At 34.2% G+C, this 12,992-nt stretch overlaps 1 protein-coding gene across 2 annotated transcripts in view; it reads right to left on the reverse strand.

Annotated features, from left to right (window-relative positions):
• SPPL2A (signal peptide peptidase like 2A) overlaps positions 1 to 12,992 on the reverse strand; it is a 51,601-nt gene that overhangs the window by 17,148 nt on the left and 21,461 nt on the right. For both annotated transcript variants that reach the window (XM_006077781.3, XM_006077780.3), the window contains exons 5-10: positions 12,812 to 12,945; positions 9,926 to 10,077; positions 5,769 to 5,865; positions 5,232 to 5,333; positions 3,271 to 3,352; positions 2,666 to 2,740 (exon numbers count right to left, since the gene is read on the reverse strand). In XM_006077781.3, coding sequence (XP_006077843.1) covers positions 2,666 to 2,740; positions 3,271 to 3,352; positions 5,232 to 5,333; positions 5,769 to 5,865; positions 9,926 to 10,077; positions 12,812 to 12,945 — 642 coding nt within the window. The remainder of the gene's footprint in view (positions 1 to 2,665; positions 2,741 to 3,270; positions 3,353 to 5,231; positions 5,334 to 5,768; positions 5,866 to 9,925; positions 10,078 to 12,811; positions 12,946 to 12,992) is intronic.

The following is a 12,992-nucleotide window of genomic DNA, read 5'->3' on the forward strand; positions in this document are numbered from 1 at the left end:
TTACACTTAAAATAATGCCCCAAACAGGTCGTGGGAAGATAAATAAATGCTGCATTTTTAGGAGAATTTGACTGATTAGCTATACTATTTTCCATGTGGGTGGGGAGCATAGAATAAATTACTTGAGTTTATTTTTAAGAGGATTTCACTGATACCTGAGTTGAGTAGAAAAAAGAATAAATTCCTTGGCAACAGAAATCCTTTCCTCATGTTAAGATTTGGGTTACAGAAGGGTTAAATCACAGGAGTTTATTAAAATAAACTAATATTAAATACAGTTGCTTACAGGAAACTCCCATGATGTGATTCAATTTCCAGATAAAGAGTTTATTTTGGTTCATTTTCAAATTGTTATTTAAAACATTTAACTGAAGACCATTACTGACATCCTCTCATACAATCAAAGATATCTACCTGAGAAACTACTATTTGCAAGACACTATACAAAGTATGGTGGTAGATGAAGAAAAAAAAAAGACAGGCTCTTACTATCTGTACTCCTATGGCTACCTGCCCTGCCAGCTCATTAAAAGTATACTAATACCAGGGTCAAGAAGTTATTTAGAATGTCTAATATTTAATTCTTGAAATTTTCAGTGAAAACCACAAAAATCAGAAATTATGTATCTGATTTTCATTTTGATTTGCCTAACAAACCAGACTGAGAAGACAGTGTTAAGGTAAATCTACAAGAGTGAACTCCAAAGAGCACGTCAATCTTTTCCATTGGATCAGATTACTAGAAGTCACGTTTCTAGTCAGTGGGATCAAAGATGGAAAAAAAGAAGAAAAATTCCCTAAGCACAGAAGAAAGAAGATGCAAAGACATCTTTACTATTACCACATATACCTTTAAAATCCTGACATTTTTATGTGAACAGAATGGACATAGTTTGCTGGCAGACAAGTTTGGCATTTATAAAGTGATACTAGTGTTAAAACATAATGGAAAATTTATTTAGAAGAGTTTAGTTTAGCTTTTATGTTCACCGTGCAATGTAAGTGTCATATGGTATGAAAATGTTAACCACTGAGTCATGTCCAACTCTGCAACCCAAAGAACTGTAACCCATCAGGCTCCTCTTGCCCATGGGATTCTCCAGGCAAGAATACTGGAGTGGGTTGCCATTTCCTTCTCCAAGGGATCTTCCTGACCCAGGAATCAAATCTTGGGCTCCTGCATTGCAGGCAGATTCTTTACCGTGTGAGCCACCAGGGAAGCCTAAAAGGGTGGTCATATGGTATGACTACCCATTAACCTATGGGAACGGTTTTGTAGAGAGGGTGTTTTATTTTCATTATGAGATCTGTGATGGAGTGACTCATAGAAACATTTTAAAATCAAATAAATTGACACAAGCTAGAACAAGTTTAGAACGAACTTCAAAATACGCTTTAGTAAATTAACAGCTTTTGCTATATTCCTAATACTAGTTCTATGCTTTTTTAGGTTACCATTGCAAATTAAGTCAATGAGCCAGATGGTTCACCATTAAAGCATGGAAAGGTACTAGTGTTTTGGGACAGTTAACTACATTTGTTACCTAGTTGCAATTTTAGCTCCCCAATGGGGCATATGTTTGTCTTATGCCATCATAGCCAATATCAGAAATGCAGATATTTCAGAATGCAGAGGTTAAAGAACAAAGAACTACTAGGGGAAAAAGCATTCATTATAAAATACTAAATATATGAAAGTGACAAAGGATAAAAAAATGATATAAAGTTAGAAAATGAGACTCAAAGTGGGAAAAGTAGAAGAATTAAGCAATAATTAGTAATATATTCATGAGATAGGAATAGGGACAAGGTAGAAAAACTGGGCCAATAATGAAGGACTACCACACTTACCCAACACCTCTCTCTTATTCTAAGGACAGCACCATGATTTTATTGACGAGCTAGTGGTATAGTTAGGAATAGATGACCTAGGAGTTTCAAGTTGCTACGATTCTAACTTCATGGAAAAAGCCAGTCTGAGACAATGAAAAGGTGGACAGAAGCAGGAAGGAAGAGTACGTGGCCCTGGGTCTAGTTTCTCCTGAGGACAGGCCCTCCTCTCTGGCCTTTGCACATATTCTGAATAGATGGGACCTCTTTCATATAAAACAGTTAGGCTGGATTTTTGCAGAAGCAACCGAAAGAATTCTACTGATGGAAACAGAGGATAGAATGCTAGCAATACTCCCTCACTCAAATGATAAGGAAACTGAGGGCCAAGTGACTAAGCAGCTCAGGGTTATAAAGTTACAGGTCTACACTTTAGGCCTCTAGACTTCCAGCGTTGAGCTCTTTCTTAGTCAGACACTAGGGTTACAGAAATGAAAGAAGCAATGACATCTTTTCATTCTTTTTTGCAGTCTGTATTATTTACAGCAAATATTTATTGTTTTATAATGGAAGAAAAGTTACTTTAAAATGTGTAGGAAGAAAATTTATAGACATTCTCATGTTTACATCAATCAGGAGGCATTTTTTTTTTTTTTTAGCAAAATGGTGTAAAGCCTTAAAAATATCCTCTATTAAAAGACCAATTTCAATGACAATTCTCTTAAGAGAATTAGAACCCAGTCAATGGTAAACATCTGGAAAATCAATACTCTAAGACCATATTTAAGGTTCTAATCATTTAGTACGTTTCCTATGCATTTAAAAAATATCATACCTTTGTGATGAATGGTGTTATGAAAACAAAAAATACATCATAGAGGAGGAGAAGGCCTAGAAGTATCACACATGACTGTTGAAGAAAGAAACAAATTTAAAGGTCAAACTTCTCATATTTAAATTAAGAGATATTATTTTGCAAATACAAATAAACATGTAACATACATTTAAACACTATTTTTTAAGGCATTTAATGTTTATTTGTAGTTTTAGTCTATAAATCACATTGAAATTTTATCTGCTTCAACTCATTCTTTTAAAAAAGAATCATTGAAGCAAAGAAATGTTCTTCCTTATTTTAGTCTTGTACAGATTATATGAATTTGGCATACTATGTGAATTATTAAAAATATTTTATGTAGAAAATCAGTGGTTTCCTGGGTTGGCAATTAGGACTGATTGATAAAGGGCATGATAAAGCTTTTGATGAGGTAAGAAATATTTTATAATTGATTGGGATAGTGGTTACAAAGTTACATATTTGTAAAGTTTCGATAATCTGTACACTTAAAATAGGTGCATTTAATTATATGTAAATTATACCTTAATAAAGTTGTTTTAAAAAGAAAACAATACTTTAGCTAGCAAAGTAGTCTACTTTACCTTGAAGTTGGGTAACTTCAGTGTTTTAATTAAATTCAGACAGAAAGCAATCCCCAAGATATCCTGTAAAATCCAAGCCCACCTAAAATCAAAAGAAATTACTCTATTGTTTTACTCAGTTATTTTTAAGTGGAACATTTCAAAAGAAAAATATCACTAAAGCAATACTGTTCAATTGCTATGATTTGACTATTCAACTATTAAGTAGCAGTTATAACAACAGAAAAACCTCTTACAGTCTCCATATTTTATTGTTCTAGTAGAATAGTCAAGGCTGTATATTGTCACCCTGCTTTTTTAACTTATATGCAGAGTACATCATAAGAAACACTGGGCTGGAGGAAGCACAAGCTGGGATCAAGATCGCCAGGAGAAATATCAACAACCTCAGATATGCAGATGACACCACCCTCATGGCAGAAAGTGAAGAAGAAATAAAGAGCTTCTTGATGAAAGTGAAAGAGGAGAGTGAAAAAGTTGGCTTAAAGCTCAACATTCAGAAAACTAAGATCATGACATCTGGTACCATCACTTCATGGCAGATAGATGGGGAAACAGTGGAAACAGTAGCTGACTTTATTTTTGTGGGCTCAAAAATCACTGCAGATGGTGACTGCAGCAATGAAATTAAAAGACGTTTGCTCCTTGGAAGAAAAGTTATGACCAGCCTAGACAGCATATTAAAAAGCAGAGACATTACTTTGCCAACAAAGGTCCATCTAGTCAAGGCTATGGTTTTTCCAGTAGTCATGTATGGATGTGAGAGTTGGATTATAAAGAAAGTTGAGCCCCGAAGAATTGATGCTTTTGAACTGTGGTGTTGGAGAAGACTCTTGAGAGTCCCTTGGACTGCAAGGAGATCCAACCAGCCCATCCTAAAGGAGATCAGTCCTGGGTGTTCATTGGAAGGACTGATGCTGAAGCTGAAACTCCAATACTGTGGCCACCTGATGCAAAGAGCTGACTCATTGGAAAAGACCCTGATGCTGGGAAAGATTGAGGGCAGGAGGAGAAGGGGACGACAGAGGATGAGATGGTTGGATGGCATCATCGACTCGATGGACATGGGTTTGGGTGGACTCCAGGAGTTGGTGATGGACAGGGAGGCCTGGTGTGCTGCGGTTCATGGGGTCGCAAGGAGTTGGACATGACTGAGCGACTGAACTGAGAATAATGAAGACTACTGCACTAAGAAAAAGTTGAAAGCCTGCTTCAGGAGAAAGTATATCAGACAAAAGTGCATCTTTATTCTTAATCTTTGAATTTTACATACCTCTTTTTACAAAGGTAGCTCATAACAAAGGATACAATGTTAATATACTTCCAGATAGCTAAAGCATAAAGGAAATGAGAGCTATACATCAAACTCTACCAGAAATTGACAACTAGCATGAATAATTACCAACTGATTATCATACTTGGAGCTGCCTACAATTGTATGAACTCTCCTCCTAAATTTTGGGCCATTAAATCCTTTGGGGTTTTAATAATTTTATTAATGAACTGTTAAAATTATTTTCTGGTTATCCTTCCTGCAAATAGACAGAAACCTATATATTTTCTTATATTTCTTTCTTTCTCACATGAAAGGTAGCATATGCTAGATATTCTTGCATATTTGGTTTTTTTCGGTTAAAAATATATCCTGGAAATCACTGCATATCAATTCACAGAAATCTTCATTCTTGACAGCTGCATTGCACTTCACTGTGTGGCTATACCATAAATAAGTGTATTTTTGGAGCCTATTTCAGTTTAGATGTTTAAATCCTAGTTTATATTTCCCTCTGTAGACAACCTCAAATCCATTAGCACAAGATTTCTTTATTTAAGTATTTGGCATGTTTCAAGACAAGGATGTTCTGGGGGAAAAAAAATCCATAATGAACAATTATCAAGGCAAGATATGACACAACCCCTCCTGAGTCTAACCTAAAAGGAAATACAATGAGTATTCATACCTATCTTCATTTCGAAATACAGCCCAAACAACAGCTACTGCTATGCACAGTCCAGAGAGAAAAATAAGTCTCACTTCAATGCTCTTGCCACGACAGGTAATCCTAAAAGACAGTTTAAAATACATTAATTTACCCTAAAGATGAAATACAATGTTCACTTAATGTAACAAATGAATGTTTGCCACAGTGACAAGACAGTTTTTTGAAACCTCAATTTTAAAGCCTTGACTTTAACTACAATGAATGATACATAATAAAATATTCACCAGTTCAATAGAACTGTGTGGATGAAAATGCTCTGTATCTGTGCTGTCCAATACCACAGCCATTAGCCACACGTGGTTATTAATTAGCACTTGAAACGTGGCTAATGGGACTGGGCAAGTGAATTTTTAATTTTATTTAATTTTAATTATTTTTAATTAAAATAGCAACATGTATATTGGACTTCACAGGTTTACAACACAGGTCCTATTTTTCCTTGTATTGTTTTAAATTACAAAAACCATTATGGGCTTTCTCACAAGAGATACATACGTGCATTGTCCACATGGTATCTTACGAACTAGTGCAGCAAGACAGTTGTACAGACTCATCGCTGATGCTATGCAGAAAATTGCTATCATAACATAAACTAGAAAAAAAGACACCAAATTACATGAGAACAGAGGAAACACAATAAGGAAACATGGTAAGAAAACTTTTATACAATTAATATTAGTTCTTTAGCTTTCTTATTGGATAATAATACTTTCAATGCAGTGACCATATCATAATCTGAATTGGTTACTAAACTGAACATACTTAGATCCTGAGCTTTAAGGGTGGTATTTCACGTGTTGTTTCAGTTCCACTACACACTACTAGGATTTCTTTAAGGGCTGAAGCTGGCTCTGCAATTTTTTTCTCTTTTAAAAAATTTTACTATTACAGTTGATTTACAATACTGGATTAGTTTCAGGTGTACAGCTTCAGATTCTTTTCCAATATAGGCTATTACAAGATACTAAATATAGTTCCCTGTGCTATATAATACTCATTATTTATCTTTATAATAGATAGTGGGGTATATTTGTTAATCCTATACTGCTACTTTATCCCTTCCCTTTCCCCTTTATTTGTAAATTTCTTTTCTATGGCTGTCTTTCTAATTTGTAAATAAGCTGATCTGTATTATTTTTTAGATTCCACATACATGATGTCATATTATTTGTCTTTCTGTTTGAGTTAACTTAGCATAATAATCTTTAGGTTCACCCATGTTACTGCGAATAGCATTATTTCATTGTTTTTTAATGACTGAGTAATATTCTATTATATATATATCTCATACATTCTTTACCCATTCAGCTATTGATGGGCATTTAGGTTGCTTCCATAATTTGGCTATTGTAAATAACGCCACAATGAACACAGAAGTAGAAAGAAAGTATTAGCTGCTCAGTCATGTCCAACTCTTTGTGACCCCGTGGACTGTAGCCTACCAGGCTACTCTGTCCATGGAATTCTCCAGGCAAGAATACTGGAGTGGGTTGCCATTTCCTACTCCAGGGAATTTTCCCAACCCAGGGATTGAACCTGGGTCTCCTGCAACACAGGCAGATTCTTTACTGTCTGAGCCACCAGGGAAGCCCCTAGTGAACATAAGAATGCATATATACGTTCTATTTAGTTTTTTGTTTTCTTGGAATAAATACACACAAGTGGAATTGCTGGATCCTATGTTAGCTCTATTTTTAGTTTTTAAGCAACCTCCATACTGTTTTCCATAGTGGCCACACCAATTTATATTCCCACCAACAGTGATAGGAGCGTTCCCTTTTCTCCACACCCTCTCAAAAATTTTATTATTTGTAGACTTTTTGAAGATGGCCATTCTGACAGGTGTGAGATGAAACCTCACGTAGTTGTGATCTGCATTTCTCTAATAATCAGTGATGCTGAGCATCTTCTCATGTGCCTATAGGCCATTTGTATGTCATCTTTGGAGAAATGTCTATTTAGGTCTTCTGCCCTTTTTCTGATTGGGTTGTTTGTTTTTTTGATATTGAACTGTATGAGCCGTTTGTGTATTTTAGATATTAACCCCTGATGGTTGCATCTTTTGCAAATATTTTCTTCCAGTTCATAGGCTGTCTTTCAGTTTTGTTTATGGTTTCCTTTGCTATGTAAAAGCTTTAAGTTTTATTAGGTCCCATTTGTTTATTTTTGCTTTTATTTCTTTTGCCTTCAGAGACCGACCTAAGAAAACATTGCTAGGATTTATGTTAGTAGCTGTGCATTTTATCATTCAATGATTCAAAGTCACATGTTTGGTAAAGATGTCTATGAAGTGAGTTGTAGACATTTATATTTAAATGGAAGAATAAACCACTTTAAATACTTTTTATTTTTTTTAGTGGAAATGTTTTACTTTAAAAAAAATTTTATTTATTTTAATTGAAGGATAATTATTTCACAATATTGTGGTGGCTTTTGCCATATATCAACATGAATCAGCCATAGGTATACATGTGTCCCTAAAATATTTTTAAAAAGCTTAAAGATGAGAACTTTCACCTACCTTAGACATTAATCATGATGTCTACATATTCCTATGGTGGAATTCATCTCTAATAACTTTTCATGTGGTAAAACCAAATCCACTTAAACAAACCTCATTGTCTAGGTATGATATTAAGGTATTAAAATTCACAAATGTTTTTCTATATTAGCTATACTTGGTTGAAAATTACTTAAAATTAAAAACATTTGATCTTGCTGTTGTTAAAAACAGGAAGAAATTATCATGCTCTAAAAGTATTGCTTTGTGAAATTTCTCGAAATTTTACAATGGAAATACACATTTTAACGGAATTTTGCAAATTCCACTAGATTTCAGAAAACTATAACTTTGTTTTGTATGTGAGAAAAGACAGCAAACTAGAAATAGTAAATAAGGGGCAGTAAATTAATCACTTTCTAATTGGTGATCTTGGACAAATTTCAGAAAACTATAACTTTGTTTTGTATGTGAGAAAAGACAGCAAACTAGAAATAGTAAATAAGGGGCAGTAAATTAATCACTTTCTAATTGGTGATCTTGGACAAATTATTTTTTCATTGGCTTATTATTTGTTATTATTGCACATATATGACAATCTAAGTAGTAAGACTAACAATCAAAGATTGCCAAGTTGAGTTTGTTTAGTCATCCACCAAAGGTCTCCAAACCAAGATTTTAAACTCTAGTGGAAGTCATGCTGTGGAAGCCATACCAGAGTTTTAGTGTCCTACTATACCTAAGAAAATGATTTTGCATGAGAGAGAATTTGGTAAATATAACTATCTTTAGTTATTTTCTTGAGCATGACTTAACATAAAACGGCATGGAGAATCTTAGCAATTTAATACATTGAACATATTAAGAAATGGCATCAATTTTAGCCATAAGGAACCATTTGAAAGTATATTAAATTTCACAATATCACACACCATTGTTAGAGTCCCATTGTTGACCCCATGTCATGGGATAACCAAGAGGTTTAAAATGATCTTCCTCCTCCTACACTGAAAATTACAGTTACAAACAGGGTCAATTTTTAAGTAGTGATGAGTTTAAGGAAATCCCTTACCAAAAACTAAAATGTGCTTTAGGGTAAAGTACAGAAATCTCTTTGTTCTATCAAAGACTACTAAATATATCAACTGAGGGTCAGACACACAATTGAAGGCTGAGAATTTAAAACAGAAAAATTACCTGTGCAATGACGACATAATATAAATACCACACTGGTATCCACTCTCCCAACAACATATTGAATATGAGTGATATTCCAAGAATAATTTTTTTCTAATTGGAAATATATATAAGTATAGTTTCAAAACTGCTACCATAGGAGGGGAGAAATTGAAAACTAAAGTGAAACTAACCTGAGGCCTTAGTTTTCTCCTCTAGAAACTTATACCATTATTCTCTAAATAAACATTTTGTAGCCTGTGGTGGTTTTCACAAAGAGTTTTTGCTAATTCTCATTAGGAACACTCTTCTTCCTTGGGCTCCCTTCTCTTTCTGCTACATGTTGTCCACAAATGGCAAATTGCCGTCTTATCAGAACACTAAGTACAGTGTCAGGGAATGGGCAAGCCATGACCCTTTCCTTCCTAAAGGAAAAAGTATCATTTACTCTCTAAACTACAAGCAAGTACCTGTGTGTTTTTAGATGTAGTATGATCTTAAATGTTCACACAAGTAAAACAAAATTTAAGCAATACATTTTGATTTGCAAACTGAAAAAAAGGACCAATCACACTTTAGGAGTAAGCAGAAGCAATAAATTCATAATCTGAATAATCTTCTATTAGATTTCATTTAACTGTATATAGCTACCAAGAAATCCTTAGTCTGCTGCTTAGATACCTGTCTATTACGCTTTATCTGCAGAGAGGAAAACTTAGGGACCGTAGCAATTCTTTCCGGTTGTCCATGAACAAGTGTTCTTATTTTGAGTCACAGTATACTTTAAATCAGAATTTTTTTTTTAATCCCAGAGTAACAGGGACCTAAACATTTTCGACAGTTTAAAAAGTTAATATATCACTTTTTAATTATTCACTTGTTTTCCAGTTGAATGCCTTAAAGGAAAAGATAAATCTGGCAAAGTAAATGAAAAGATTGTATGCTAAAAAGTAGTAAATATAAAATGATTTCTTACCCAACCATTTGTAGAAGAAATAAAGTAAGACCATCATAATACAGCAGATGACCACAAATATTATAACTGTTAGAGGACTAAAAGTAAAGTATTCTTCCTTCTTTTTCCTCATTTCTCTATCTTCAGTGTTTGTCATTGCCTTCATGTTTTCCCTGCATAAACACACACAGAAACTTCAGCAATCTCTGCCATGTACAGTTATTTTTAAAATCTATCTGTAATACTAACTTAAAGTTGTTTCTGATTACAAAGTTAATATACTTAAAAAATTATACACCATGAAGAAATACTTAATCTAGAAGTAAAAACTCTCTATAATTCTACCCTTCAGAGTTGGTGTGTTATTAACCACTAACTTATGAAACTATTTTTTTTTCTGGAGACAAAACTGTTGAAACAGAAGATATTTATTACATAAAAAAATTAATGTTTTTGGTGATGTTTATATTATTAATTCTGGGTTATGAGGTCCTGTTCTGGTAAACTTTTCCTTCCCTAAGCCATATTCTCTTTTCCCTTCTCTTTCAGTCTAACTCTCTTTACTTGCTAAATAACTGCTCCTGTGTTATTTTTTAAAATTAAGATATAGAAGACATATAACATTAATTTCAGGTGTACTACACAATGATTTGATAATTGTATATATTGCAAAATGATTACCACAATAAGTTTAGTTCCCACTCATCAGCACATAGTTAAAAAGATTTTTTTTTCTTGTGATGAGAACTCTTAAGAACTACTTTATTAGCAACTTTCAAATATGAGGACAGAATCATTCACGATGGCCTTATTTATGTTGGACATCACCAGGCCTTATTTATCTTTTAACTGGAAGTCGTACCCTTTGAGCACCTTCACCCATTTTTCCCACCCTCCACCTCCCCACCTCTGGTAACCACCAATCTGTTCTCTGCACCTATGAGTTCATTTTTTTAAAGATTTCACACATAAATGAGATGTTCTGGTATTTATCTTTGTCTGACTTATTTCACTTAGCATAAGTAATACCCTCAAAATCCAGTCATGCTGTTGTAAACGGTCCTTATGTCAATAATTCTACTTTTTATGAAACTTTTTCCATTTTATCATTGATTAATATTCTTTCTCTATACTGTCACTCCCACCCACAACATACACACTTTGTTTTTTCTATCTTTATCCTACTTTTTGGGCTTCCCTTGTAGCTCAGTTGGTAAAGAATCTGCCTACCATACAGGAGACCTAGGTTCAATTCGTTGGTCGGGAAGATCCCCTGGAGAAGGAAATGGCAACCCATTCCAGTATTCTTGCCAGGAGAATCCTATGGACAGAGGAGCCCGGCAGGCTATAGTCCATGGGGTCACAAGAGTCAGACACGACTTAGCGACTAAACCACCACCACCATATCCTACTTTTAGAACTGGTCACTAAAATTTCAAAATCCTTAACTCTGTAAGTAAAAGATATCTCTTCCCTAACCTAGTTACTGAAGGCAATACATTTTTTGTTTTTGTCCATCATCATGTTTTATGATTACATACAAGTACTGCTCTCCCACCTCCAATTTTCTTGAGGAGGAGCCTGTCCTGACAGGTACATTAAGCTTGCCTTGCTAACTCAAAGTTCATGCACCAGTTTGTTAAAAAATGCAGAATCTCAGCATTCACTCCAAGCCTACTAAATCTGAATTTTTAAAAATTTTAATGGGTTTGGGTGGACTCCGGGAGTTGGTGATGGACAGGGAGGACTGGCATGCTGCGGTTCATGGGGTCGCAAAGAGTCTGACATGACTGAGTGACTGAACTGAACTGAATGAGATCTCAAGACAGTCTGTATTCCCATTACATCTTGAGCCGCACTACTCTAGAAAAGACACAATTTACATAATAATGTAAGTACAGTGAGAATCTATATTAAATGGAAAAACATTTTCAATGAATCAGTAGCTTTTCAGAAATTATAACATTTTAGCATACGATCTAGAAAATGATTCTGGAGATCTTCCATACTAGGCTTTATAAAGTTAATAGTGAAAAATATAATGCTTACTTATGTGAAGACAAGTGACTAACACATGCTAAAATGTGTTTTCCAAGTATGTAAAATATTTTAACCTCAATACTCTAGGAATCTATGCTTGTTAGATTTCTCTTACTGTAAGTCAATCAAATTTTAATATTTTAAGAAATTACAAATAAGCTTATTAGCTTTAGCTGGCGTCAAATAAGCCCCTTTTAGTGGAATCTATAGATCAATTCACAAGGTGAACATATTGTCCTTTATGCACAAAATAATGTGCTCTGAGCACAATTTTTTACTCAGAGTTGTAAAAATGAATTGATTCTTCTAAACTACACTGCCTGCTTTAATCTACAGCAAAAGGTACATAACTGTAAGAACACTGGGTTTAGGTTGTTATTAAATAGACAAATCCAAATTTCATGTACCTTTGAAATTTCTATATTTAAATTAAAATATGGACATGCTTAATTAATACCCAATTCCTAAAACACTGAATAGAATGGTGAGGTCACATTGTAATGATTCAACTCAGGAGGAGCTGAAAAACTTCCCACCCTGTTTATTTTCTTCCAATCTAAGCAAATAGGTACATTAGGATGCTAACTATCTCCACCTTTTCTGGGTGAGGTAATAAAATGTTTTAATTTAAGAGCCTTTGGTGACTTCAATGTTTCCTTGCCAGCAGAAGAACAAGAGGAACCTACAACTCCCTTCCTCTCAGCGAAAAGTTGAAGATCTGTGAGAGGACAAACCTGTGATCTAATGCTGTTAGCACTATATTCTGAGAACAAGTAGAACTTTAAGTGTTGGTACATGATAAAATGATTAAAGACAATAATTTTTTAACCATTTATCTTAAAAACAATGAAGTTTAATTAAGCTTACAATTCAATTAGCCCGCTCCAGTATCCTCCTAATGCCACAGTGAATACAGCAATTACAAAAATAACCACCATAGTATAGTCAAAGTTAGGCCATGATGGAGAATACATTTTCACCATAATGTTATCTCCAAGAGTCTGAAATGCAAAATAACAGTTAATACACTGGAATTCATTTTCTTTTT

Source organism: Bubalus bubalis, chromosome 11 (assembly GCF_019923935.1).
Source record: "Bubalus bubalis isolate 160015118507 breed Murrah chromosome 11, NDDB_SH_1, whole genome shotgun sequence".
Taxonomy (NCBI): Eukaryota; Metazoa; Chordata; class Mammalia; order Artiodactyla; family Bovidae; genus Bubalus; species Bubalus bubalis.